The sequence below is a fragment of the Corvus hawaiiensis genome, chromosome 6 (genome assembly GCF_020740725.1).
Source record: "Corvus hawaiiensis isolate bCorHaw1 chromosome 6, bCorHaw1.pri.cur, whole genome shotgun sequence".
Classification (NCBI taxonomy): Eukaryota; Metazoa; Chordata; class Aves; order Passeriformes; family Corvidae; genus Corvus; species Corvus hawaiiensis.
Genome location: NC_063218.1, coordinates 37,266,133 through 37,294,100, shown reverse-complemented (window position 1 = coordinate 37,294,100; position 27,968 = coordinate 37,266,133). Strand labels below are relative to the sequence as shown.

Genomic DNA, 27,968 nt, shown 5'->3' with positions numbered 1-27,968 from the left:
CAATTCATTAGAGCACTCCACCCAAATCCTCCTCTCACCAACACAGGAACAGATAGAACTAACGTCTGGAGATGTACTAAAAGCCAATTTGCCTACACTAGAACTTTCTGCTACTGTGGCATTCATCATCCCAGTACATTACTTACTCCCTATTCCCTTCTAACCATTTAACCCAAAGCTCATTATCAGGGTTTCTGAAGCTACAAAAGACCTGTAAAGGGAAGAATGGGAGAGTTCTGACAGTGTCTACTAGTAGTGAATCACCACATAAGGCTCGTTTTGGAAAGAACAAGTCCTTTTAATTACAGGCTGGTAATCCTGTAGGCTCCTACACAGGTCATCCTTTCAGTGGAAAGCATGGCTACAATCTAACCAAAACAAAATACCAGAAACATACCAACATTTTATTTTAAAGAAGAGGGAAAGAGATAAATAAGACTAGTTGTTCCAACTGAAAGAGTGTTTACTGAGGTTATCTGGATTTCAGCACCCACACTGTATCCCAGACACATGACTGTAACAGAAAAACAGGGAGTAAAGATACTTGACTGTTAAACACAATGTTCCCCTGCTGCCTAGGTCCATTCTTTCTTTCCCTGGCATTAAGAGACCACTGTATAACCCTACACCCACACAAGCAAATTTCTCCTGCCCCTTTTCACTCCCTAATTTCATTACCTGCAGTTTCCGCTGAGTGACAGAAGCCTTTGGTGCCAAGGACTCTGCAGCTGTGGGAGTGATTTTCCTTATAAAACCACCATTTTTTCCTCCACTGCCAGCCACAAAAGACGCAAGTAGTTTACGCAGCTCACCTGTACAGGAAAACATGCAAAAGTAGTCACCAACCTCATAAGCAAGGACAAAAAAAAAAAAATAAATATCAAAACTCAAGAAAGAGACTTTCACTTTTCCAGTCCGGTTCCCAGAGCAGATTCTCTCAGCTTCTACGAAAACAGAAGCTTCAGAAAAGCAGAGGGAGCATCCCACACTTTTGACTGGCAGGGCATATCAAGGCAGGCAAGGCTCTGAAAAGAGGAAGCTTCCAAAAATCTCCCTAGAACTAATCCTCCCTGGGACCAGTTCAGAAGGATGAAGAGTCACTTTTATACATTCCTTTTCAGTGTGGCAAGCAAGAACCATAAAGTCTACAAGGACAACAAGGCAAGCAGAGTTACACAAAATTCCAACAGACTCAGGAGAAAATAGTGAGGGAAAAGCTGGACAACCTATTCACCCCTAGAAGCTTTTGTGATGCAGGTTTAACATACAGTTTTCCTACTAAGTCCCAAGAAGAAGAGGACCATCTCCCCATCTGGGACTCTATTGTCTACAGAGAGGAGTTTTACCATTCGTAGACAGATGCCATGAAAAAGCTATCTCAAACAACAACCTGACAAAACACCAGGGCACAAAAGGATTTCTCCCCTCTGCCTGGCAGCAAAAATATGCTCAAGGAACAAGACATGCCTCACAGTACAACAACCTCTTCCTATACCTAGGATAGAGAAGTTCTGCACGTAATCCTTATAATGTTTCCTTGCAGTTTGTGAGGGGTGGCTTCCCCTGTCCCTCCATATTCAAGCTCTGTGTATCAACTATCCTGACTATGTAGCCTCCCTCCTACAGCTTCACCAGATACTATCCACAGCTGCAGGAGCTTCTGCAATACAGCTTTTTATCAAGGTTCTTGCATGCACAACTGAGACCTGAAGTTGTGAGGAGTAAGAAAGGTGATCCAAGGACTCACAGTACCAAACAACAAATATAAACAACTAACTAAATAAAAGTAAATACATACTAATATATTTTATGTATATAGCAAAAAAAGTAAATTACTCACCAAGATAGGGACAGCAGGTATAAAGTAACTGCTGATCCACCAAGGGTACAAAGTCCTGGTGAGAAAATGAAGGAAATGCTGAAAGGATACAGCAGGAAAGAAAGAGTCTTCAAGTCAGAAATTCCATACATGGCAGTCACAAGCAGGTTTCAGGGCTACCTTTCCACAAAAACAATATCTGGATTCCAAATACATAGTAAAATTATGAACTTTGCAGCCCAAATGTTCAGTCCAGCCCTGTTACACAGAATGAGCTGCTCTTCATTTTATTAGTGTAGCTCAGCCTTTGCCCCATCACTAACAAAGCCCAGCTGAAAGCTGGGTTAAAGAAGGGAACCAGGACTGTTGCCACAGCTTCTACTCATAAGGGAGAAATCTTTCCATGGAGGAAAATACATGAGGCACATCTGCTATGCATTACACCTCCACAAGTGCCTTCATCCAGACTCACTGGGACACCATGCGGTGGAGAAATGTCACCCAGTATTAACACAGCACAGGCAGGGCCCCGGGAAGAACAGGAACTTCAGATCCCATCCACCAAGGCAGTGTATCTTAGCATACATACCCCTTTTCCATGGACTACTATATACCCCCTTGCATGTCTGGGAGTTATCTGGAACATTACACATGCCATAAGCTCACCTCCTTTCCTGCTTGCTCATACCATTGTCAGTTCAGCTACCCTTTATCATGACACTGGAAAACAGGTGACCTCACAAACAGCAACCTCACTCTTACAGTCCCACCTTACTATTTCTGTTCACCATTACTTTTGCTTATTTCTGGAAAGAGCTACAGTTCTATCAGCTCACCTTGCAGGAAAACAGCATCTGATCCTCCAGCATAACTTGGCACCTGTTCTGCAAATTATTGCAGCAGGTGAGATGGCTCCTGCCTGACAGAAAACCCAGAGCTGTAACACAGAGTTCACAACCCTTAACACAGATGCGATGCAATTGAGGCACTTGGACAAACTGGGCATCACATCCATTGGTCTCCATATGCTCAGTGCAGCTGCCCTGAAGTTCCTGATAAAATCTTACAACTCCCGAGGAAGTGGTAGGTCCATCTTCACCCACAGATTCAGAGGACATGCTGCGGCACTAACTCACCAAAGCCTGAGCAGATGTCACAGTATCCATCACAAATCTCTCCTGCCTGTCATCAGTAGTAAAAAACAACTCTTCAGGGACTGATGGAACCTGAAACAGAAAACCCAGCAGTTACAACCCAAAAGGCAGTCAGTAACTTCCGCCATTTCTGATAACAGGACAGTAAAATCTCACCACCCTGCCACCCACAAAAAAGGACCCCTAGCTCTAAGGATCCTCTTGCCCTGAGGAAAACCTTTCCATAAAATTAAAGACTTATTTTGACCACAATAACATAAGCCACCTTCCTTACCCTCCCCATAGAGCATCTTTCACATTTCCAACTACTTGCTAAGTAGTTACCTTGCTTCCAACTGGAGGCACAAAAGAATTTTAAAAGTTCATCACACACCATCCCTCTATAAGACAATATACTCCCCCAGTAATTCAAGGCTGACAGCTAGCACACCATCTTTGTGACACAAGCTTCCAGTTCTAACAGGAATCAGCTGTCAATTTTCTTACAAGGCTGCAGATTAGTAAGTACAGAATGTGTTTCAGATGCAATTAGAATTCCTATTGGAAAAAAAAATGTTGCTTCACACAATTCCACTAGAGGAATATAATTCTCCATTAAAATACAGTTTTTCTTTAAACCTCACACCAGTGTAAAAATGCTGCATCAAAACAACAAACTACTGTTTTGAATTGTTTTAATTCATTTCAATGCTGTTTTGTATTGAGTTCTGGGCCCTGCTTTTTCTTCACAGAAGAGCTACACACACAGGAGACCCTACCTGAAAAAGCCAACCCAGAACTGCAAGGATCAGCAGCTTGTTCAGGAAACTCATCTCCTTGTCTTCAGAAAGGATCATTAACCTGCCATGCAGCAGATGAAGAAAGAGAGAGTGTTAGTTTCCAGCAGCTCAGTTTTCATTAAGGAAAACATTCCAAACCATTCACTTACACTATGTATCATCATGTACACATACCCTGCACGTCTGCCTAAAGAGAGAGTAAGCTCTACTTTTTGTATGTACCTGCATAACATCCTGTCTTAAGTTTACACTAGACAAGCCCTTCTCTAGAATGTGCTTCAAATTTTCCTCATGTATATAGGAAAGAAAATGAGAAAATCATTTAGGCATTAGAAACCTTGTAGGTTTAAGGTCAAATTCAAGCTGCAGCTTGAAGGTCAATCACAGCTGCAGATGTAGAGTGATCAAGTGGGGTTTAAAGACTTTTATTTACTCAATGAACAAACCACATATGTGAATCAAGTATTAATCCCCAAATTTAGGCTGTGTTCTCTTTGAGCTTTATGTAAGCTATAAGGTATGCATGCTCTGCACCACAAAAAAAAAAAAAGTGCTTTAGAGCTTTTTATAAGAATCTCAAACCAATGCCAGAATGCATTCTCAACCATCAGGCACCTCAACTAAATAATCAAACATTCATAGAAACGTTCTTTATATATATAGTTTCCCAGGCTCTTACCTGTATACCTGCAGCAAGAGACCAAATACTTTCCTGTAATAATCAAGGAAAGGAGCAATATGATCCACAAGAGAAAGGTACTCCACAATCCAAGGAATAGTGAGGATAGAACGTTGATCCCGAATAGATTGTCTCAGAAGCTTTAATATATCCAGTACAGGCAGGGTCTTAAAGGACAAGAAAAGTTAAACCAGTAGCTTGAAGTTATCTTTTGATACTTATAAAAAACTTTTATCTATATCTTGGCTTTTCTTTCTGGGATTTCATCTTCTGTACTGATGACTTCTGGCTAATGAAAACTCTTCTTTCCACAAGACCAGAGGTACAAACCACACTATAACTGCAACCAAAAGTCCCACTGGGACTTGGAAAAGCAAGGCTAGAAGCCTGACTATGTACAAAGTGGAGTCAAGGTCTAATGCTTCCATTCAGTATGACACACTGCTGGGACACAGGTGCAAAACTAACAGAATCAGTCCTGGTAGCTGAATGTGACACTATAATTGCAAGTTGTCTTAGCTAGGTGAAAGTTTTGGTATGACAGATCCAGATTAGCAGAAATAACAGAAGACCAAGTACCTCACCATCAGTGCATTGCTCCCTCTTTTCAAGGTTACACAAATACTTTTTTCCTTTGTTCCCAACACCAGAATATGCAGCAGGGACACAGAACCATGTAACATCATCCCAGGAACCACTGGCTCACTTTGAAAGTGCGTGACCACTCACAATCCTCCTTGGACTAGAAAAACCGCCTGTCAAGCAAAAGGCAATGCTCGGTTTCTTACTTGGTTTCTTAGCGCTAATGCGGAATCTTGCAAGTCTCTGGTTGGCTGCTCCGCAGTGCGATAGGGCAGGAAAACAAGAAACCCCAGAAACTTGGCGAGGAGTCGGAGACTCAACAGAGCCACGGTGAAACGCTTCTTTTCATCCTGAAACAAAGAAAAGCAAGCTGAGGCAATGCTACCTCACGCTGGCAAAGCAAATGCCTACACTAAACTTCCACTCCCTTCATGTAAAAGGGCCACATAGCTTCATCACCGGTTTTAATAGAGCCAGGTTTCTAAAATACATATTTATCAAGCATTTTAAATTGCTCCTGTTGTCATTCCTTCACTTCTTTGCAAGAAGGAATTATTCAAGAGCTTTCTAAAACAAGCAGCTACTCAGTCACATCTTCATATTAAGAACTTTGGAGTCAATGAGAGGCAGAGCTGATCTCACTGCCTCCTTTACAGCACTACCACTTTACAAGTTTTCATGAATCTTTGGCTACTACTTTGCTAATAGTCTATAAGCTGTGACACCTCTGATAGGTATAGTTGAGTGAAGAAACACCTGAACACCTATGAACAGCGATGACTACAAATTCATTGTAACTAAAATCTTTCTACATGGAAAAGTAGCAAGGAACTTATTGAAACAGGGTGCAACAACTGGACTTGGTTATTTCATTGATCTAACACAGGATATAACAGCCTAAAGAGAAGGCTTTCACTTTCACAACTACTGTGCACTTACGACAGTTCTATGGTTCTATGAAGCACCTGAAGCATGCAAGTAAGTGGCAAGGGGCTCAGACAAATAAGCAAATTGCAGAGTTATGACAAAACCAAATGAAGAAGCTCTTGTCCGGTAAATACAGTGGTGAAAGCTCCAAACAACTCACAATCAAGCCAGTAATTGTATGACTACTGGAACAGCTCAGAGGAATTCCTGACAGATGTGTTTGCACAAAGCAAGCCTACCTGTTCATCCATATCTGCTTCCCCATCACTGTGCTCGTGCTCCACCAGAGTAAGGCCATTCAGTTCAAGTATCTTCAGGCACAGACTATCCATCAGGTGCTGATTGAACTGGTAACTTCAGCAAAAGATGATGGTGAGTCAGACTGGGCTGAAAACAGCAGTAAAACCTCAAGTAACACACTGCAAAATTTTAAGCTTGTCTTGTAAGTTGTAACAAGCATCAGCAGACATCCAATGTAACAGACTGACAGACAAGAAAGCAAGAGAGAAGACTAGGACTGGCTGTGCACCTTCATTTCCACGCTTCTTTTGTACTTCTTCAGAGATGCTATGTAACAAGTCTCAGCATAAGGATAATAAAATTGATCTGACAAAGGAGGAATCTATAAAATAACTGAATTTAAGATTATAATCTCCCACAGATCACAATTCCCCCACGCTGTGAATTGTGACCAACTAAAACATTAAACAGAACCATGAACCTGGCTTCATCCTGTACACCTTGGCTTCATGCACTATCACACAAGAAGCATTTGTCCAGTCCAGTGTCCTTGCTAGGTAGCACTGCATGCCTTGGCACTGGGAAATGCTGACAGCTCCAAGAAAGTATGATGGGTTTATCGAAGAAAAATCATTACCATATAGTCTAGTCCCAATCTTTCTGGATAACTCCCTGCTGCAAGAGAAACGTGCTCGTGCTTCCATTGCCCACACACGTCACAGAGGGAACAGCAAGCACAGGCTGCTCACCTTCCTGCACTGAGGATGAAGTCCCTGAAGAATTGTTGGCACCCTGGGAATGAAGGAGGTGGACAAGGCCCTCTGATGCTCTGAGGAACAACAAATCTTTCCTGCAGCCTCTTCAAACGGCTCAGATTATCAGAACCCAGCATATTAAGGACATCCTGGTCTGGAGTGTCTCCCCAGCTTGCACCACCACCGATAGGACCTTTGCACATCTTTAGGAGACAGAAAGAGTACCAAGGTGGAATATTTGTAACAAGGCAGCATTTCACTTCATCTCTCACCCAGCATATTATCCCTTCCTCACAAGACTGTTTTTGGAGTAATCCAAGCACAATGTTTCCTGGTGCCCACATACAGAACAACTCTTCCCCATGCCACAACATGCTACCCACCTTGGCCATAGACAACCTAGAGGTCTTCTGAGACAGAATTCCAAGCCTACACATCTAACTAGGGCGTATCTAGCAGGCTACATGTGGATGTGTGGAGAGAATACCTATCACTCTCATGATCTTCATGAACCACTCAGTAGCATCTTTAGTTCAGTCCCCAAGGCCCATGATACTGCACTACACATTCCACAGCAGGTTTTCCTGGAACTTCCAGAGAGTCAAATAAAATTTAAAAATTCGTGCCCCACTGCCTCCAAAACACAGATACGACTCAAGACTCAAAGAATTACAGAACTGCAGAACTGTTTAGAAGGGGCCTCTTGGATCATCTAATCCAACCCTCTTGTTCAGCCAGGGTCAACCTCCTGACCTGCCAGTGAACACTACTGAGAAAAATCTGGCTCCCTCTTCTTCATTCCCTCCCAGCAGGTATTTGTAACACAGTGCTAAGACAACCTGGCGCCTTCTCTTCTCCGTGCTGAATACTCCCAGCTCTCAGCTTCTTCTCATACAAAAATGCTCTGGTCCCTTAATCATTTATGAGGCCCAGCACTGGACTTGCTGTTTCTTTTCTTGTACTAGTGAGCCCAAGGCTGGACACAGCACTCCAGACATAACCAAGCAAATGCTGAGCAATGGGAAAAGTTGACTGCATACATCTAAGTCATGACAGTTTTAATAAGAGAGATCATAATAAAAAGCAACATTTAAGAATGTCTATCAAGTGAGCAAGTACCATTTATTCCAAACAGAACATCCTTGTCTCCCCAAGGGAACATCTTGTTAGACTTCTCTACCTTTAAATCATCAGGCTTTGACACAAGTCCTCAGTTCACTTCTGCAAGAGTATCATGATATACACAAGATTCTGCAAATCACCTTCCAGTCAGACACATTGGATCCATTGAAGACACCCAGTTATCAGTTTAGATCTTTGGCTACCCTTGTGAAATCCTGCAGTCTTCATTAAGAAGGCACAGATATAAAAGAGAAATACAGCACCTAGGACTAATTAAATCCTATTGATGTAATGAAGTTCACCTTACCTCTGTCCCACAGTTTCCACGAACACACTCAGTCAGATAGGACACTGATGCAAACCCAGACTTAACACTAGAGGAATTTACAACATTCCAACAGCTTGCAGCTTCCTAGCAATGTGTGGGGGCTAATACTCAAGACGAGGTTTTGTGCCTGTTTCGCTCTCCAAAAGGAACCCACCAATAAGCCAAGCATCTACAGAGAATACAGTGAATATCTATACTTCATTGAGAAGCATCTTCTCCTTCTTCATTTCTTTAGTTACAATGAAGTCAGATGATGCTTGAAATTGGCTAAAAAAACCCCTTTAAATTACAACAGCAACACTGTACCAAAACCAGCTTGTTGCAGTGTTACACAGAAGGACCAGAGAATTTTTGCACTCATGCTGCTAACAAACATAACTGGGAACCTCTACATCTGAAAAATTTCAAAATACATCCTTAAAATTTCCAGAAACTATAACTGTACTAAAATTAGAAGGTTAAAGTAAATAGCCATGAAGAATGAATGCTTACAGCTTATGATGTCCTCAGTGTGCCTTATTCCTAATTTAAACAGAGTCCATCAGTCATTTATGACTGATTATTTCTGAAGAAGGAAAGAAATTCCCATCCTGAAAACTTGTGTCTCCCAAAAAAAGTTTCAAAAGGAAAACCTCAAAGAAGCCTACAAGACTTTTCTCGGGCCAAGGACGGATCAGCTTTGATACAACAAATCAGCTTTGATGTATACAGTCATTAAACAACACAAGTCATTTACCTGGATAAGCTGTTTCTGAAAGAGCCTGGCAAAACGGCTGTGGTTGCAGGTTGCAGATAGGTGAGCCATCATGGCCCTGTGAAGGAAAACATTACAAAATTCTGACTGGAACTTTGTGGTACAAAAAGCAGTGTTCTAACCTCAAACTATACCAAAAGCATAAAATATCTACTTTTAAGAAAGCAATCTCCGAAGGCCATTGAAAAAAAGCAGTATCTTTATAACCCAGTTTCCCAAGCATTGAGCCCCACCTGCTGCTGACATGGAAACAAAAATTCTCCCTGGGCACCTGCAGAGTAAACACAGCTCTAGAGATAAAAAGAATCTCTTCCTTACCTGCAGTAATGCTGTTGTTTAGAAAAAAGAATAAAATCATTCAGCTCCCACTCCTCCCTACCCAGAACAGTGAGTTGAGAGTTCACACATGTGGAAGTAAGCAAACAGCAGTAGTGCTACTTCTGATGCCCCAAGAGAAGGAAAATGTCTCAGTTTAAGCCTCAGCCTTGTTTTGCTCTTGTGGTGAAAAGCCATCTACATACACGTAACTTGAGTAGGCTGGTGGTTGAGACTAACACAGAAACCCACAAGGCAACTGCTTTCAACACTATAATAGTTTCTTTATATATACTGCATTTTGATAAAGCAGTAAGTGAATAAAATAGTCTGCTTTCCACAGAAAGAGACACAGTTGTCTTCTTTTCAGAGCCAATGCACTAGACTCCCTGAAATAATTAGAAGAGCTAACAGCTTCTGAACACATAACACACTTCTCTTCACTTGAGAGGAGTCAGACATGGGAAACATGGCATGCACACACAGGTGTATGCAATAACAATGTTCAGACCACAACACACTGGTTTTGAGAGCAGCTCTTTCTGTGATTATGAAAGAGAAAGAGCCACATCAAGACTGATCAAATTAGCCCCTTGCCACTTACAGTTTGTTTCTTTAAGATAACAGTTCATACTTTTAAATTCAGAAGCAAGTGTACACGGGCAGTCTCTTCCAAGCAGCACACAGCCCCCTACAGATTAGTGCAGAAGACCAGGCGGAACATGGAACTAAGGATGCCAAGTGCAGTATGCTGCACCAGCAATTCAGCTACATTAAAGAGCTAGCCAGAGTTGCATAAGACTCCTACCTGATCTTGTTGCCCAGAACTCTTTCAAAGTCCCAGCCAGTTTTCTCATGGTTATCCTCCCATTCACGCAGAAGTTCATAAAAGATATCCCTGTGAATCAAGATATTTAAGGGAATGAATACCCACTCTTCAAAATTTGAAGCAACAACTGAATATTCAATTGCTTCAAAGTTCCCCAGCAAGAATCTACCTCAGATTAAATAACTCCAGCCTCTAAGCATTCAGATACCTTTGAAAAACTCATAAATGTTAGCAGTACTTCAGTGAGTTTCCATTTTCCATGTCTTTGACAGCAAGTGCTTAAACTTGTTATGCCCAATCTATGATGGAATGACCAAAACAGCCATTGCCAGACAGACATAGTGAAGACTGAGAGGCAGGAAAGAATAAGCCACATGAAGTAATACCTATGAGAAAAAGAAAAGGACCAAGACAATTCATCATTCTGCCCTCACCCTGTTGCTGCAAGCATGGAGGGAGGTGGCACGAAGAATAGAAGCATACCAGATTTATATGCAGAAGCAATCCAGTAGGGTGACACACTGTACAGGCATTATCAGAAGTCTCAATAACTCCTGAAGAATTAGGCTGTTCTTCTCTAAAGACATTAACCATTTAGCTCCTGCAGTCAATATGGACAAAGACCTTTTTTCATTTAATTAGAGTAAAAATTTCAGGATTTTTTTCTACAGTATGTAGCATACATGACACATTCTTAATATCCTTTGTTCATAATCATGCAAAGGTTATACCCTGTTAGCATCCAGGAACAGTAGAAGAAGCTTACCTTTGTTTCTTAAACATGTGAAATGCTCTGTCACTGGGAAAGTTAGAGCGATTATCAGTTTCTGGCTGAAAAGAAACAGACTGTACAGAGCATGGCAGCAGGAGAGACACCTGTTAAAAATATAAAGGTAGCCATTAAACTAATGTAAGTCTCTAAACAGTCTGAAACACAGAAAAAAGCAGGGAAAAGGCATGATGAGGAAACAAAGTATCACTAGCCGAGTTGTTCAGACACTCTACTTCCTAACTGCTAACTACTAGCAAGCACCAACAGCTTTACAATCTGCACTAGGCTACATAGGCAGCATCACTCAACATTAGGAGAGAAAGTATCTGGTCTCCTTAAATCTCTGCTGAACAGCTTGCAACCAGTATTGATACAGTGTGGAAAGACTCACAAATAGTCAAAGTGTACCTTCAATATAGGGCTTGAGAAAATTCAGGACCCTGCCTGGCAATTTCTATTACCTTACTCTTTCTCCAACAGAAAAGCCAGTGCTTCAAGTAGCAAGGCCTTTATTTACAACTTTAACAACTTTGAAGCTCAGCTACTGACATGTCCCAGTCTCAGTACACTGTCCATTCATTGCCAAGACTAATTTCCATATTTAAAAGATGGATGAAATGAGATACATCCCTACCATTCAGCTTTTGTTCCCTAAACCAGTTGGATAACTCAAGGGAACCATATTTCCTAACCTGGATTGTCTCCACTGAAATGTCATTAGCCTAAAAGAAGTGCATATCAATGAAAGAAATCCCAGGTGGAGCCAAAAATCAGGCATTAGGCTGAGGCAAGTTCCAAGTGGAAACTGGAGGAGAGAGCAAGGTCGGGGAAATGCCGCGCTCCCCTTGGCAGCCATTTGGCTTGGTCAGTGTCCCTGGAGCTCTGGGCTTTATGGTTTTCTGAACCCTAACCCTAGGTGGAACCCTAACCCTACCCTAGGCGCAGCCTAAGAAACTGCAGTGGGCTGAGGCAGGTTCCAATGAGGAAGACACGAACGCTGCACGGTTGGGGCAGTGCCGAGCTGCCCTTGGCATGCCTTTCACATTGTCAGTGTCCCTGGAACTCTGGGCTTTGTGGTTTTTTGAACCCTAACCCTAGACGTAACCCTAACCCTAACCCTAGCCCTAGGCACAGCCTAAAAAAAATCATTGGGCTGAAGAGAGTTGCAATCAGGAAGAAACGAACACGGCAAAGTCTGGCCAGTGCCGCGCTCCCCTTGGCATGCCTTTGGCATGGTCAGTGTCCCTGGAGCTCTGGGCGTTGTGGTTTTCTGAACCCTAACCCACATCTTTGAAAGTACCTTCTGATACTGCACCTAGCCTACCATTCTCCTGGGATCCATATTTACTAGATGAGAATTTTAAAAGCAAAACTTGACACTATCAAAGTCTCTGGCTGAGGTCACTGCCTGGAGCACAACGCAAGGCTAGCCAGCAGTGATTCACAGCTAACAATCACTGGACCCAGCAACTCACTCACCCACTGACAAGGAAAAAAAGTAGATTTTAGACAGTTTCTAGAGACAACACAACAAGGTGAAGCAGGAGGAATGAGATTTAACATCAAAGCCATTGCAAATAAAAGAACAACAACACAAAGGCTTGAAGCAATTTCACTTGGGGTCTGCTAATTTTTACCTTGGCTGTGCTGCTTTCGTAAGCCTGCCTGAGCCTCTTGTGCAAGGTGAGAGAAAAAGATGCAATCCGTTCATTTTCGGCCAAAAGCTTCAGCATCCCCTTTTCTAAATGGGAAATAATTCTGCCAAGATAACAGGGATAAAACTCAGACAGACAGACAGACATAAACAACACATGATCCGATCTAAAGAAATGCTTATGCTTACATTTTATGAGGCTGCCAAGTAAAGAGTTCTAAACCACATGTACCCAGCATGAAATCCTACTGGTATCTGTATTTGTTATCATTCTCATCTCATGATTTTCCTAATGTTGCACAACTACAACAAAGTTCAATGGACAGATCAGTGCAAGGAAAACCACAGACATCCAAATCCCGGTTAAGTTGTATGTTTTGAAGGAAAATTAACAACTCTGTGCCTGTAACTGGTAAAGTTCTAAAATCCAAGCATACTTGCTTAACCTCACAAACAACTGCAGACACAAGTAGATGAAAAAAGAATTCAACTCACTCATATTGATAATCCAAGACTCGAACAGCAAAATAAACACAGTTGTGCACACTTTCGAAATGCTGTCTCCCTGACACATCTAGGGGGAAAAAAGAAACATGAGACAACAGTACCTATCACCATTTATAAACTAAAGGACCAACAATTTGCTTTTAAGGAAAGTAGGAACTGACATATCAAAAAAAAAAACTTCCAGACTCCTATTCAATTTTCAGAAGTTCCCATTCCCTATCCTTCCTATACTAAAGGCAATTGAATTGTTGAATGCTGTATGGGAAAGAAAAGATTCTTTCTCAATGTTCTGAACAACAGTAAGCAGAACAAAAAAAAGTAGACCAACTACAAACAATCATAAAATGGTGTTCTCATAGCTGAAGATTTCATGTTCCTAATCTCAGCCCTAAGAATCAATGAGCAGCAAAACAAAGGTCAATTAAATTGAGGCATGTGGGGTGGGGGAGGATGTGGTGGGTCTCATCCTAAAACCACCCTTTTGGTTGTAATATCCATAGCAAAGTAGTAATTGCATCAAGCTTAAGGCTGAATTTGCCAAAAGCCAAATGCAAAAATATGGCTGGATCCTATGCACTCAGATCCCAATCTGAAGCTTAAGAAACACACAGTAGGTCAACTGTGTGTTGCACAGCACATTTGAATTGCAGGATCAATGGAGAAGCAACTCAAGCACAACTGTCCTTCTCTCTAAAAGTCAGTGTTAGGAAGTAACTACAGCAAATCTCACACAATAGCATGTGTGAGATCTAAACAGTATCTAACAACCCCGCTCTATCATACTGTGGAAGCACTTCCCATACATGCAGGACTTTTGTCAGCACCTCACATGAGTCCCACAGTGTTAATAAGGTGTTTTTATGTAATTTAAGAATAACTGTTCAAGCTACTCTACAACACCTTCTCATTCTATGGAAGCAACATTCTTTCTCTTCATTACTACTGCTTACCTCTATTTCTTTCACTGATTTCAGGGTCACTATTCCCATCTTCTGCAGTAGAAGTGCCTTTAGATGTCAACAGTTGCAGAACAAAAAACAGTTCCAGAAAAATATTTGGTACCAGGTTTTCTGGAAGAGAGCAAATGAGATGTCAAAGGTGGATTGTTCAATACTGTCATACTTTAATACACAAAGGTAAAAAGACAGATTCCTGTCCTGTGGTAGTCAGCAAAGAACTCCCTCCCCACAACACAATCACAGTGTAGATCAGCATGGGAAAGGTGTTAGGGAATGGCCTGATTTCTGACGAGACATACAACTTCAGTCTACTGCAGCTCAGAGTACTGCATCAGGCTCACCTCCTTCCCTAAACTTTTACCAAGTATTCATTTATTTTAACTGTGTTGGCTTAGTTTATTTTTACAGATGTCAGTTGTTTGTACACTATAACTATCCCACAACTTCCACTTCCCATCCCTCTCCTTCTCACAACACATATGCAAGTTCAAAGCTCAAAGCAAGGTCAGTCTCACATCTTCTGTGTCCTCACCTGCTATGCACGATGAATAGAGCTGTGCCAGACACTCCAACTGTTTCTTGCAGGAAACCTTAGCAGGATTTGCACAGGTCACCAGATGGCTTTCAGCAGGAAGGCTAGCACTGCGAGCGTAGCTAGGCTTAGTTGGAGTACCAGGATCAAAAGATATCCCTGCAGGAGAAGACGCCTGGTGCAGCAATTTGCATCTGAAATTCGAGAGCAGCAACATACGTGGCTGAGGATGAGCTACAGCAGCCATGCAGCCAGAAGAGGTCTTTCTCTTCCAGTGTAGCATGAAGGAAATCCTGCCATAACTACACCATGTCATTTACACTGTCTAAAGCAGCTTTGAGCATGATAGTAATTTGAGTCATCTTTCTCTTAGTGAAAATAGATCTTCAGGTTAGCAACCAAAAGACTCTAAAGAATCCCATTCAAATTCCAACCTGTTAAAATAGTGTAGCACTGTGACCAAATTAACCAACTAACCTATGTTACTGCTTCTCATCTGAACTTGTACTTGTTAAGGACAGGGAATCTGTTAGAGACCAGGTCCTAAAAAAATTTTTTTGCATGTACAATTTCTGACAGCTAGACATTTAAAAAAATACATGAAAATAAAGTTCACATCCATACCTTTGGATACAGATGTAGGCTAACAACACTCTGAGAAGACCCAACATGACTAAGTGGAAAGCTGATATGCAACAGCTGATGAAATCCCATACTGGCAAGTTAAACAACAGAAGGAACTAACTACTTTGATTGCTGGATTCTAAATCAACAATGATCACTCAATTAAATACACAGACATCCAGACATCGTACAAAACTATACCTAGAGAGGTCATCCAAAATGCAATACCAGAAGACACGTGAGATACAGGACACAAGCCAGTGACAGCAATATCAAATGATTGTCAAAGATTCCAATGGAACATTTACACTTGGAACATCACACTACATCTTACCACACTGTCTCAAAAGTAAAATCTTTAAGTCACTTTAAGGGCTCTGGGGAAGTCAGAAACATTTTTACCTGCAGGAAAGAACTTTTCCTATTGGCCTGTTTCTAGTGGAACTGCTGTGATGATGAACAATTGGTCCCAAAACGGAAACAGATTGCCAACAGCTTCCTTGCAATGAACATAATCGACCAACTGATAGAACTGAAGAAAATTATTCATTAAGTACTTTGTGAGCCCACCAAGGTAAGGTTCCAATAATGCAGTTAGAATCCGCATCACTTCTGCCTCAGTGCTGTCATCTACCTCAGGATGAAACTCACCTTTTGCCCCTGGTCAAAGGGACCCAGCCAGCTGAAGGCTGTGTTACTTCTGTACCTCACTTCACCACCACTACTGAGGACACAACAGCTTCTCCCAGCTTTCAAGCAGGATGGGTCAGATGAGAATATCACTTCATGTACAAGATCCAGCCCACCACATACTGCTATTTCACTGACTTCAGTTGATACAGATTATTGGGACATTTCAGGGAGAATTTAGACTGGAATAGGTGCTAGACTTAAGTGCAGAGTGGCAGGTTTGAATCCTGAGCAGTTGTGCTGCAGGTTCAGTAAAAACAGTAATTCATTAGACTACTGGATGTGTTTCAGCTAGTTCTGGTCCCACTGAAGTGAGCTGCAAAGCTTAGCAGGAAAAGAATTACACCCATGTGTCCTAAGGAGTTTCCCCAAGAACAAAACTTACAAAAGAGCAACAACAGTTCTGTCAGCAATTAGAAACGATGGTTTCTCTACTACTGGGCTTTGGTTTATTTCTAGTATCAATCTTCACAGTGACACCATTTTACAAACAATGAAAGTCACACCAACTGTGTGTGTGTTCCATGTTCACTAACTGAACAGCAGAGACAAAATTAGAGGCTAGAATTCACTTCATCTGACAGCAATTTTCAACAGACAACTGCAGTAGTAACCTTTAAAACAGAATCTCAAGTGCCCATGTCCTGTTTTCTCTGACTGCAAGCTTCTGCTACTCTACCTACCTTGCAAAACCATTAACACTTTCCACACATTTGCATCACTAACTCATTTTCTCCAAACCGGTGTGTCTTGCTGCAATCTTCAAACACAGTCTACACCCAATTGCTTCACCTGTGCAATCTAAGGAGAAATGCACAGGAGATAACCACACATACAAGCCCATGAAGAGGAAATCTCATAAAAGCAGTGAGGACTGATTACGCTTTTGAAGTGAGAGTCATTGTTCCAGAGTCAGCACACCTCTAAAATGACAAACATGAGCTAGATGCACTAATATCCTAGTCTGATACCACAGACACACTTGGCTTTAGGTAAATTATAGTTTAAGGTCACCAATATCTGTTTTGGATATTCTTCTGTCATTTCCACTTTGGTATCGATACCACCTTAAGGGAAGGTGTTGTGGTTTAGGAATGTACTCCCCAGTTTAGTGCTCCCACTGAAACCCTCCAAACTACTCCATCTCTTCTCTCTCTCCCTGCCTCGGGGCAAGCTGGAGAGGAGAATTGGAGGTGCAAAAGGTAAAGATCACAGGTTGAGATAAGAACTACTTATTGGAAACAGCAATGAGATAAGAAAGGGAGCAGTATCAGCAACAATACAAATCAGAGGGTACAAGAAAGAGGCAAACGATTCACAGGAAACCCTTGAAAACAGAGAATACCTGACCACTCCCTCTGCCACTCTCAGGCAACCTGAAAGAGCCCTCCCACATCCCCAAAAAATGAGGTGAGGTGGTGTAGAATAACCTCTGAGTCCTGGCCATGCCCCCTCCTGGCTATTGGAAGAATTAACCCTGTTCTGGCCCAGAACCAGGACACAAGGGAATTAAGAATCACCCTCCTGCTCAGACCCTACCGTTCTTTCTTCAGCATCTCCCTCTCCTCTTGAAGGCTGTTGCTTATCACAGATGAGAGGTTTCCTTCCTGGACAGCAGTGAAGGCCTCAAGGCTTGACCCAGCTGACAATCGAGCAGCTGGAGACTGGCTGACGGGTGTAGAAGTGAAGCAAGTCTTTGGCTTTGAGAGGGGCCGCTCAGCACTCACAGGAGTTGGGTTGATTCGCCTCGATGGTTTGCTTTTGCTGAAAAAAAGAGAAGCGACTCCACTAAAATCAAGCTAAACAACAACAAAAAAATTAGGTCTCAAGACAGGTATGCATGCAACTCTTCCAGAGGAACCTAATGCTAAAACAAAATGGGTATCGAGTTGGGACACTGAATTTCTAAACTGTACCTATAGTTATCAATTTATTCTGTCACTGAAAAGAAAGTCATGGAGCTATAGACAGCTAAAAACAGCCTGCTGACCCTGCAGCAAAATTAATTATCAAATATCAACCCTTCCAAATGTTTCTAATTTGAAAGGACAGGATATGCCCCATTTTAGTAAGAAACTGCCAGTGAATTAGTTTCTGACACGACCAGGAGAAAAAAAAATACCAAAACCAAAATCAATCAAGTTGCCATCGTCTATCGCTAAGAGTCCAGGCTCCCAAGTTACATTAGATCCTTTAAGTCCAGGGAAACCCATTCTTCCTGCATAAAATACTTGCATTTGTCCTTCAGGAAGAGGCTTGGTAAAGTAGCAAAAACCACTAAAAACTGGAAATGGATACAGTAACACAAAGCATCGAGGAAATGCTGGTTGCTACATATTAACTGCTACGGTGTTCTCAAAATCACCTGTAACACTGACTTCCAAAGACTCATGGCCTGGAGCATTAATGCAATTGAGGAAGAGAGACTTGCTGTCTGTGCTGGAAACACACCTTATCTCCCTTGGCCAAAGCGTCATCTAGAGCATCACCCAGACCCAGCCATTGGATTTGCCATATAGACTCACACATGTAATAATTTTCAGCTGGAATTTTGCATGTCCAACTAGAAAGTCCCACTTTCAGAGACCAGTGACTGACATACAGAGCAAACAGGCTGACACAAAGGCTTTGTATTTGGTAATGAGGATTTTAAAGAGTAAAAGAGAAAGATAAAAGGACTGAGGCAACCACAACACAAACAGCCGCCCAGAAACTCAGTCAAAGTCACCAAGGAGACCAGGGCTTACTGCAGACCAAGGAGAATACAGCTACAGCTATTTTGTCCACAATTATACAGCACAAACAAAGCTGCACACTAACATCTGCTACCAGAAGCCACAGAAGGTCAATCCAAAAGCTTTTTTGCTAGCATCAGTAATGCTGAAGAGCCTTCCAGGACTGCTCTTCCTTACCAACTGCTATTCTGTTAAATGAGAAATGTGCAGAGCCAATACAGCGCTGACTTGTTAGAACATGCAAGGACAAAGATGTGCTCAGCTTTCTATCAGCTGGACTGTGCACTGGCAAGCTGCAGGCAGCAGCACAAGCAAGAGGCTAAAGAGGTGTCTTGGGTGAGTCCACAGAGGGGAAACCTGACTCCCTGTCAAGGCAATATTTATTCCCTTCCCTATACGCTGACCAGAAGCCAGGTATTCTGTATTACAGCCTCTTCTGCATCTGGACATGCACAACAGCTGGTCAAGGAGCAGCAACCTGCAGCACAATCCCAATGAGACAGCGAGGCAGACTCGCTCTTACTTTGTCCAGCCAGAGGCAGCGCCCATGGGCGGAAACTCCTCCAAGTTGTTAAGGTTCAGCTGGCTGGGCGGGGATCTGGCAGAAACAAGAGGCGCTTCACTTCGCTTCCTTCTCCCTCCACTCCAGGATCCACTGTCACTCTTTCCATCCTCCTCTTCAGCCAGGGAACGCCCCAGATCCCGAGCTACCTGCCGCCCAGAGGCACCGACCGAGCTGCTGCCTTTCCTCCGGCCTCGTCTCACAGGCAGCGCTTCAGGCGTGGCCGTGAGGAAGCTCCCCAAGCTGGCCTTCTGAGATGACCGCTTCTCACCGTGGTGGAGCACAGGGCTGTGCCCAAAGCTTGGGCTGCTGCTGGAGACCACGCTGGGAAAATCACCACAAGGGCTAGACAGGTTTGACCCGGAAAAGGAGGAGGAACCGCTGGAAGCTGCAGCAGGAGAAAAGCTGGTATCTGTGGTGCAGATGGTCACTGAAGTCCTTTGCGAAAAGAGCTGCACTCGGCTGCTGGTTGCATGGCCTGCCCTCCTTTCTGATCCTGTCCTGTGGCTCCCATGGGCCTTGGAATTAGGAGTCTTAGCAGGAGTAGGGGGTCCATTAGTCAGGATCTGGCTGGTCTGCTCCCTTAAAAAATTCAGCAGAAAAGGCACAAAATCTTTCTGAAGCAGGCTAAGAGATACCAGCTTGTCATGGATGTGGTTCTCCTACAAGAGAAGTGGACAAAGAATTAATATAAAGATGCTACCTGATTCTTTCTGTCCATGTACCCAGACACATTTAAGTAGTAACTATGGGATTTCAAAACACAGTAAAAACCAACATGTCGAAGTAGGTCACTGAAATTCAAGCAACCATAGTGCTGGTCACAGACCTGAAAATTAGCCTACACACAAGCCATTTTGGCACAAGTTTTCAGATGGAGTCATTCGCTTTGGTCTCTGACTGGAAAACAGTGGAACTGTTCCATGGAAACATCAGTAATACTGGCTACAGCCAGGGAGGACTGGGAGCAACTGGCACCCCTAAGTTCAACATTTCAAAAACATCAATACTGAAAGCATCTAATTCTAACAGAAAAATCTAAAATTTGCCATGTCTCTGTGCCCTAGTTCTCTGTGAATGCCACCTGCTCCCACAGAGGGGTGCTGTAACAACAACCGCTAAAGCACTTGGAGTTCTGCAGCGCCAAATACAAAGCTGCTTTTCCATTTCAATTAAATAATTTTGCTCCCTTGAGACCTCACAGAGGTCTAAACAGAGACTGTGCAACTTTAAGGTATGTGAATTTTATACTTGAGAAACCTAAACAAAAAACCCACCACCGACTCAACACATTTGAAATCTAAACAGGTGGTGATCTTACAAGGGTAAACCTAGACAAAAACGACTTCATGTTACGTGTGCAGTTTAAAGTTTTGTACCCTGGGTAAAAATTCTTTTGTTCCTAACACTGCACCGGGTTTCTGTTTCCTCTCATTAGGATTCAGCAACATTTGCAACAACAGAAGAAGTTCTCCAAGGCAGCAACTTTTTCCTTACTAATATTAAAAAGCATTGCATACATACTCCTGTAAAGTTATATTCACAACCCTACTAGATGAAAAGTCAAGAAAGCAAACGCTGTTTCTGAAGAAGGTTTTCTGCATGAAAGAAGACAGCAAAAGCATGCCCGTGACTGGACTCACACAATCCTCAACACCCATACTAAGGTCGTATTTGAAAGCGTGAGACCAATTCAGCTTCTTGAAGAAGTGTGAGATTCTGACACAGCCTGGATAACAAGCCAAGCAGCCAACAATCAGTGAAAAAGCACAGGTCAGAATACGACCCCCACGAGGTGTCAGAAGACCATCTCCAGCTCAAAAGTGCCATGAGAGCTAGAGCAAGACGTAGCCTAGTGTTTCCTTGGGTGCCCCCCCTGGGATTAGCAAAGGGGCAAAAAGATGATTACAGTCTATGCTATGCATAAGGTCGGGTAGTTTCTCCAGCTTTTCAGGGCACAACCTGTTTTCACTCATCTTTCTCTGTCCAAGTGAATAGAGGTTTGGTTCCTCCACAGCTGGGTAACAGGAACCTGTCAACAGCTGCCTGCTGCAAACTTCCCACTTGCTTTCTCATGCTGAAGCAACTGCGCTGCTCCCAACAGCAAGAGGCAGCAAGAAATTCCCTTGCAAGGGCAAACATTTTGACCTCCACACCCCTCACCGACACAGTGCTAGCTGAGCTACCAGGATCTCAAACTTCATAACGTTGTCATGTCTGCTTCTGCAAGTCACAGTTGAAGAAATACCACACAACATAAAGTCCCGGTCCATTCTTCCCATACGTTTAGGATGATGGCAATACCCGACTAATTCATGTCGGTGACACCAGTGAGTTTTGATTTTAGCACTAGGTAACACTCTGCAAGGGGGTCAGGCAGAAGATGCTTTAAATACAAATTGTTTCTTTGTGTTATTCTCTATGTGAAATACAAGCACTCCTAGTCCATTTACAGTTAGAAATGTTTTTATTTCCACAGGAACACAAATTGTTCATGACAAAACTCAGCCAGCAAGTACCCTCTCCCAGCCCGCAAAGATCCTCCTCAACGTCCAGGCGGGATGAGCATCCAGCCGGGAGGCGCGCTGGCGCCTGCACAGAGCCACCGCCAAGCCCTGGGTGCTGACAGCCTCATCCTTCTCTCACCGCTACCTTCCCCGACGAAGACGCGGGAAGCGTCACCCCCTCATGTCTCCGCGTTCCCCCAAGGACACCAGCTGCGCTGTGCTGCGCTGCACTGCCCGCCCCTCGCCTCACTCGGCTCTGCGCTGGCACACGGCAGCCCGGGCTCCCGGCGCTTCCGCGCCAGCGGCCGCGGGGCCCCCCGCTCCCGCCCGGAGCCGCGCGGCGCCACCGCCCGCAGGAGACTGCCCGGCGCCGGCGGCGCTGAGCTGCGGCGGGCTCAGCCCCGAGCATTTTAGCGGGTTTCACACGCCCGCCGGGCAGCTCCCGGCGCAGCTCCCCACCGGCGGCCTCGCCTTCCCGCCGCTGAGCCCAGAGCCCTCCCGCGCCGGGGGCGGTGCCACCGGCTGTTCGACGGGAGCTCGGCCTCAGCCCGCGGCCGCAGAACGGCACCTGACGGGGCCCCGGGCTGACCCACGCGAGCTTCGTCCCTCACAGCAGTGCGGGGCGGACAAACTTTCCCGCACGGCCTCGGCCCGCGGCAGCGAAGGGCGCTGGGGGAGTGGCGCGACTACGGGCCCGGCCCCGCCGCAGCCACGGCGCTGCGGGAAGGGAGGGAGGGGGGGAGGGAGGGCGAGCAGACAACCCAGCGCGCGTTACCTCAGCTGGGCGGTGGCCGGGGCCGTGCCGGAGCCACCGCACCACGGCGCTGACCGGCACCTCCTCCTGCAGCAGCAGCTCCAAAACCGCCGCCATTCCCGGCGCCGCTCCCGCCGAGCACGCGCACAACCCGCGCCGGGGGCGGGCCCGGCGTGTCCCCCCTTCCCGCGGGGGCGGTGCCGAGCGGGGATTCCCGCCGGGGAGGCGGGCGGGGGCCGCGCCCCCTCCCCATGTCAACACGCGGGGCACGGGGCGCCTGCGCCGGTCCGTGCGCGTCTTTTCCTCTCATGCGCGGTATTTCCTTCCCCAGCAGGGCTCGGGGCCCGGCCTAGCGGCGGCGGCACCCGCGGGCCGGGGTGCAAGGAAGGGCAGCGGCGTCCCCCCCCCTCCCCGCGGCTCCTCGCCCGCCCGCCCGCCGACACCCGCGGCGGAGGATGGCCGAGGACTCGCCCAAACGGCGCAAGGCGAATTTCAACGAGGCGGAGACGGAGGTGCTGATCGAGCAGGTGCTGAAGCACGAGCAGCTGCTGTTCGCAGCGGGACCCGGCCGCGCCTCCGCGGGCCAGAAGCGGAAGGTGTGGGAGCTGATCCGGCACAAGGTGAACCCGGTGGCCGCCTGCCCCCGCGACGTGGAGGACCTGAAGAAGCGCTGGCGGGACCTGAAGCGCCGCGACCGCAGCAAGCTGTGCCGCCTCTCTCAGGGCTGCGGGCCGCCGGCGCCCCCCGCCCTCGGCCTCCTCCTGGCCCCCGAGGAGCTGCCGCCCACCGCCGCGCCGCCCGCCCGCCGCCAGCGCCGCGCGTACGGCTCCCTGCTGCCCGCCGAGGCCGTGCCCATCGTGGGCGGCATCGACACGCTGGAGCTGCCCGGCGCCGTCGTGGGGGACATGGGTGAGTGCGGGAGTGACCCCCGCGGCGCCGCCCCGGACCCTCCGCCCGGCGTCCCCCGCCGCAGCCGCGGGAGCCCCGGTCTGCGGGGAATCGGCGCTGCCCGCCCGCTGCGTGCGCGCAGGGGCCGCGGGGACCGGCCCCGCAGGAAAGGTCTGGTTCGGATCCTTGGAAATGCAGAACTATGTGCACGCACGCAGAACTGTAAGGCTTCGTGCTGTGGGTCATAAAAGTGCCTGAGAACAGCACCCAAGAGTAAAAACCCTGTCTCGTAGTAGATGCTGCCCAGCTACAAGGCGTTAGACCCGGTCACCGATCTTCACTATTACAACAGCTATTCTTGCAAATGCAAACAGCCGTGGCAGCACACAGGTCCAGCCAGTACAAAGTGCTGCGAGTACCTAACTTCGTTTGTGCTGGAGATACTGTCCTAGCGCATTGAAATGATCACCTTCAATACCAAGGGATTCTCGCAATCACAGTGCTTCAGCAACGCTCTTACTGGTTACTGCATGCGTGATAGAGCATGAAATGAGCTTGCAGTGAACTTTGTCTCTGGGATCCTAAAGTTTGGCTTTTGTGGTGGTAAGGGAGCTGTAGTATGCAGATACATGGTTGACTGGTGAATGCATATTTATGGTTTTCCTACCACCTATCGAGGTAATTTGTATTATAAAACCGTCAAAGATAACATAGTGTGAATTTGAGAGTCTTGTTTCAAGGACTAATCTTAGTGCTTAGTGAATGAGAAAATGTGTCACTGACTGCTGAGGTTATGAAGTTTCTCACAGGCTTTACTTTGCTTTTCTTCCCCCCCCCCACCCCCCCCTCTTCTAGGGTTTAATGGCAATCCCGGCCCATCTCATCAATCCAGTCTTGAGCAGATGAACCTCAAAGAAGAAATAGTAGTGAAGGTGGTAGAGCCAGAAGAAAGCTCTGAGGACATGGTAGTGGTTCCACCTAGTCAAGAACAACTGCCTTTTCTGGGGACATCAGGTGGTGGTTCCTCAGGGAAAGTAAAAGCCAAAACAAAAGGCAGGTCCCAGGCAGACCAAAACAAAATGACTGAAGAGGACCTACTGCAGATTCAGCAGACCCAAATACAGGTGATCCAGTCTGGCTTTGACAGTGTCAACCACAATCTTCGACTGCTGCAGCAAGGCATGCAAGATCTGAGTAACAGCATCAGCATCATGGCACATACACTTGTTGCTATCAAAAACGTCTATGTGAAAAACAACACTGGCCCAACCACACATGCCACTGCATCTACTCAGACCACAGCTGGGTACCTGAGCCCAGGATCCCCCCAGCTCTCCCCTGCTAAGGACAGAGGTAGAGCACAGGTGGCTGGAAGCAGCAGCAGAAGCAGCAGCTGCAGCTCCAGCTCCATGTCACAAGAACCAGGTCCTTCCGAGTTTCCTAGGCCCCCCCTGAGAAGCATTAAGAAAGAACATCCAAATGGCTGCTACTACTTCTGCTTTGCAGATGTGTAAAAACTTGAATATATGTAAAGTGACTGTGTTGTTGGGTGCTATTGTATGTTCTGCTCCGGCCTGTGACTTTGAAGGAGCAAAGTGGACTTGCCTCCCGTGTTTTTCCCAGTGGGAAACATTTTGCTATAGGTGGCATTAAACACTAATTACCAGTCTCAGTTAACTCTGTTGCTGTTGGCTAATAAATTTCTTCTCTTTTCTTTATTCTCTTAAAAAACCAAACATTTATTTTGATTAAGACTTTTGTCTGTATCGTCCTTTGTTTAATGTCACCTTTTGAAAAATAAAAGGCATGACAGAGGGGTAAAAAAGTAACATTATGGTTACTAACCACCAGGAGCTGTCTTACACAAGTCACCTGGTTCTTGGATTAAACAAACCTCAGAAGTAGCTGGTTTTTTAAGTATTTCCCTTTTCTAATAATGTTGGGGGTGTTTGCTTGGTTGTTGTTGCTGAGTTTTTTTTAAGTCTGAGCTGTGCAAGGCATCACAGGAGGAGTTTGAGATACTTGCTTATTCTAGGAATGGTTTAGGATTGAGGCATCCATGAGTGTCCTCAGAATTCATACAGCATTGTTCCACTTGGCTGTTGTTCATTCCCACTTTATCAAATGCAACTTCTCTTCAAAGACATTTTGTTTTACTGCACTAGCAGGGGAGCCTCTTTTTTGTCACATGGTTAAAATAGAGAAATATAGCAAAAATGAGGAATTGATGAGTGATGCCTGTTTCTGACATACAGGTTATATGTAGGCTGTATCTTTATCTGATTCTGTAAGCCTTATGGAATTGATATCACGCTATTTGAAATACAGAGAGCAAAAAGCTTTGTATTATTTTACATGAAATGGAAGTTAGATTTGCTGTTAAATTACAGGAGGCAGGGGCTCACTTCATTCCAGACAAATGATCTTGCATAGTTTAGGAAGATTTCATCTTCATTTCCTTTCTTGTAACTATATACCCAAGGAAGAAGAAAGATGAGGAGGAATTGGAGCAAAATGCAACCTGGTGTCAACTCTGAAACAAGCAAAAATCATTTTATCTTCATGCCAAAATTTTGCATTTAGTTAGGGGAAAACTATTGTCACTGGCACTATTTTAAGATGTTTCAGGGTTATATATTAAAGCCAATCTACTTTGCACCATTCAGAAGTAGCAGAGGTGCAATGTTCTTATATCTGGCGTCCGTACCGGAGGGCAAACAAAAACACTCTCACCTGAAATTTTGTCCAATGACTTGAAAAATCATACAGGTTCTCTTCTTAAGCATTTATGATCAATATTAAAAAAATTCTACAGATAAATTTGGACTATAGCAATGACTAGCTACCTCTAGTGTTACAGTCAGTTTGCATAAGCATTCCTGCTGCAGGAAGTTAGCAAATACATAGAGAATCACAATTAAATTGTCCCTCTCCTAGAAGCATAAGAATATGTAATTGTAGAATAAGATATGCCATTTTTGCTGTCAGCTTTGACTGAACTCTACCGTATGAAAATGTGCATATAAGTACTTCATTTCTGCCCTTACACCATTTTGGTGTACTGATTTAACTCACTTGCACTTCAAAAACCAACCACTGCTGCCTACTATAATGTGAATACAGGGTAATCAGTTGTTACCAAGTGTTTCCTTTCAGTATCACAGATGGAGTAAGATATGCAAATATCTCACAAAAATAAAATGTATGCACGTACCACACAATGTTAATTGGGATTAATGCCTTGAAGAAGAGAAAGTTCTCTTTTCCAGGTTTGCCTTAACAGAAGGAGATGGTATGGGTAACAGGTATTAATAAATTGCTGAGTTTAAGAATGGCAAAGAATTAATCCTTCTAAATCAGATTTTTGAGGCTATGTTGTTAAAAGCTTTCCAGATTAACCTGTTGGAAGCATTATTTCTCCCCCATCAGTATGGATGGGCTCTCTTGAGCAGGGTTTTCTGTATTTTGTTTTCATGGACAAAGAAGCTAATTCATGCTACCATGACATTCCATGTGGATTAGCAAATGTGATCTATCTGGTCCTTCTGGGCAGCAGTTTGAGCTTGTCCAGGTTGCAACAGGCAGTTCTTACCTTTCTTTTGATGTTTCAATTCTTTTTGCAATGGTTAATTTTTGAATTTCACCTACTACAGCATTTCCTGGGAGAGTTGACTTGTGTCTGCTTTCTCATGTTCCAGTACTGATTTACGTGAGAGGCAGCTACAGTGTGAGTAGAGAAGTGCAGCAAGATCCTACGAGCAGAAGGGGCAGATTGGATCTCCTGTATGAATGCAGACAAGCCAGGCAATGCTAAAAGGCACTGTGGTGGTCAGACAACAACCAGACCTCAACATCAATCTGCCACAGCATGTTTGTTCTGATCTTCCTCTTTCCCTGTATTTCAGTTGTACCACTGAAATATACTGGAGCCAGATCAAAATCACTCTTCCACTTCTGATACACTCTAGATTTACTATTTTAAACAAGGAAAGAAACTGAGCTACCTCTCATCACTATAGAGTGGGCAAAATTGTTATTTTCTCTTCAAATTCATACAGTTGGTTGCGATTTCTTTACACACCCTTTCTGTGATTAAATGATGGTTCTGTTGGGAGCACTGAACTCACACGCACCACCCAGAAGCCACGCCATTAAGTTTCTGGCTGCTCTTAACGGAAGGTGAAACATAATTTTCTTGGACTGTTACTGAATAAATGAATTCCCAATTTGTTTCCTCTCCTTTGAAGCTACCTAAGCTATTTGTACAAATGACAAGAGCAAATGACCTGGTCATGAAGCTTAGTGAAAATACTGCCACTGATATGAACAAAGGCAAGCTGGCTTTTAATTTGCCTGAATGCAAGGCATAACAGTGCTAATACTGAGAAAGAGATCCAGGGAATTTTCTCCAAATCTTCTGGACTTCCCTAAAAAACTTGCCCTGCTGTGCAAAGTGGAGGCAGTATTTTCTGGTAGCATAGGACTAAGACATTCAGGCACA

General features: G+C 44.6%; 2 protein-coding genes across 2 annotated transcripts in view; one reads left to right on the top strand and one right to left on the bottom strand.

Annotated features, from left to right (window-relative positions):
* Positions 1 to 22,733, bottom strand: part of CDAN1 (codanin 1) — a 39,114-nt gene extending 16,381 nt beyond the window's left edge. The window contains exons 1-18 of the mRNA XM_048306267.1: positions 22,601 to 22,733; positions 19,280 to 19,980; positions 17,561 to 17,785; positions 14,708 to 14,901; positions 14,167 to 14,286; positions 13,205 to 13,283; positions 12,693 to 12,813; positions 11,050 to 11,159; positions 10,263 to 10,352; positions 9,122 to 9,197; positions 6,930 to 7,138; positions 6,180 to 6,294; positions 5,220 to 5,363; positions 4,432 to 4,598; positions 3,732 to 3,813; positions 2,956 to 3,045; positions 1,841 to 1,895; positions 679 to 812 (exon numbers count right to left, since the gene is read on the bottom strand). Coding sequence (XP_048162224.1) covers positions 679 to 812; positions 1,841 to 1,895; positions 2,956 to 3,045; positions 3,732 to 3,813; positions 4,432 to 4,598; positions 5,220 to 5,363; positions 6,180 to 6,294; positions 6,930 to 7,138; positions 9,122 to 9,197; positions 10,263 to 10,352; positions 11,050 to 11,159; positions 12,693 to 12,813; positions 13,205 to 13,283; positions 14,167 to 14,286; positions 14,708 to 14,901; positions 17,561 to 17,785; positions 19,280 to 19,980; positions 22,601 to 22,696 — 2,808 coding nt within the window. The 5' untranslated portion in view covers positions 22,697 to 22,733. The remainder of the gene's footprint in view (positions 1 to 678; positions 813 to 1,840; positions 1,896 to 2,955; positions 3,046 to 3,731; positions 3,814 to 4,431; positions 4,599 to 5,219; positions 5,364 to 6,179; positions 6,295 to 6,929; positions 7,139 to 9,121; positions 9,198 to 10,262; positions 10,353 to 11,049; positions 11,160 to 12,692; positions 12,814 to 13,204; positions 13,284 to 14,166; positions 14,287 to 14,707; positions 14,902 to 17,560; positions 17,786 to 19,279; positions 19,981 to 22,600) is intronic.
* LOC125327148 lies at positions 22,588 to 26,688 on the top strand. Its single transcript, XM_048306268.1, has 2 exons — positions 22,588 to 23,488; positions 24,323 to 26,688. The coding sequence occupies exons 1-2, from the start codon at positions 23,035 to 23,037 to the stop codon at positions 24,979 to 24,981; spliced, it is 1,113 nt and encodes a 370-aa protein (XP_048162225.1). The 5' UTR covers positions 22,588 to 23,034; the 3' UTR covers positions 24,982 to 26,688.
* Positions 26,689 to 27,968: the final 1,280 nt, after the last annotated feature.

Coding starts and splice junctions, on each gene's coding strand:
- LOC125327148 (XM_048306268.1), top strand. CDS start 23,035: ATGGCCGAGGACTCGCCCAAACGGCGCAAGGCGAATTTCAACGAGGCG. Junction 23,489..24,322: donor CGCCGTCGTGGGGGACATGG/GTGAGTGCGGGA, acceptor CCCCTCTTCTAG/GGTTTAATGGCAATCCCGGC.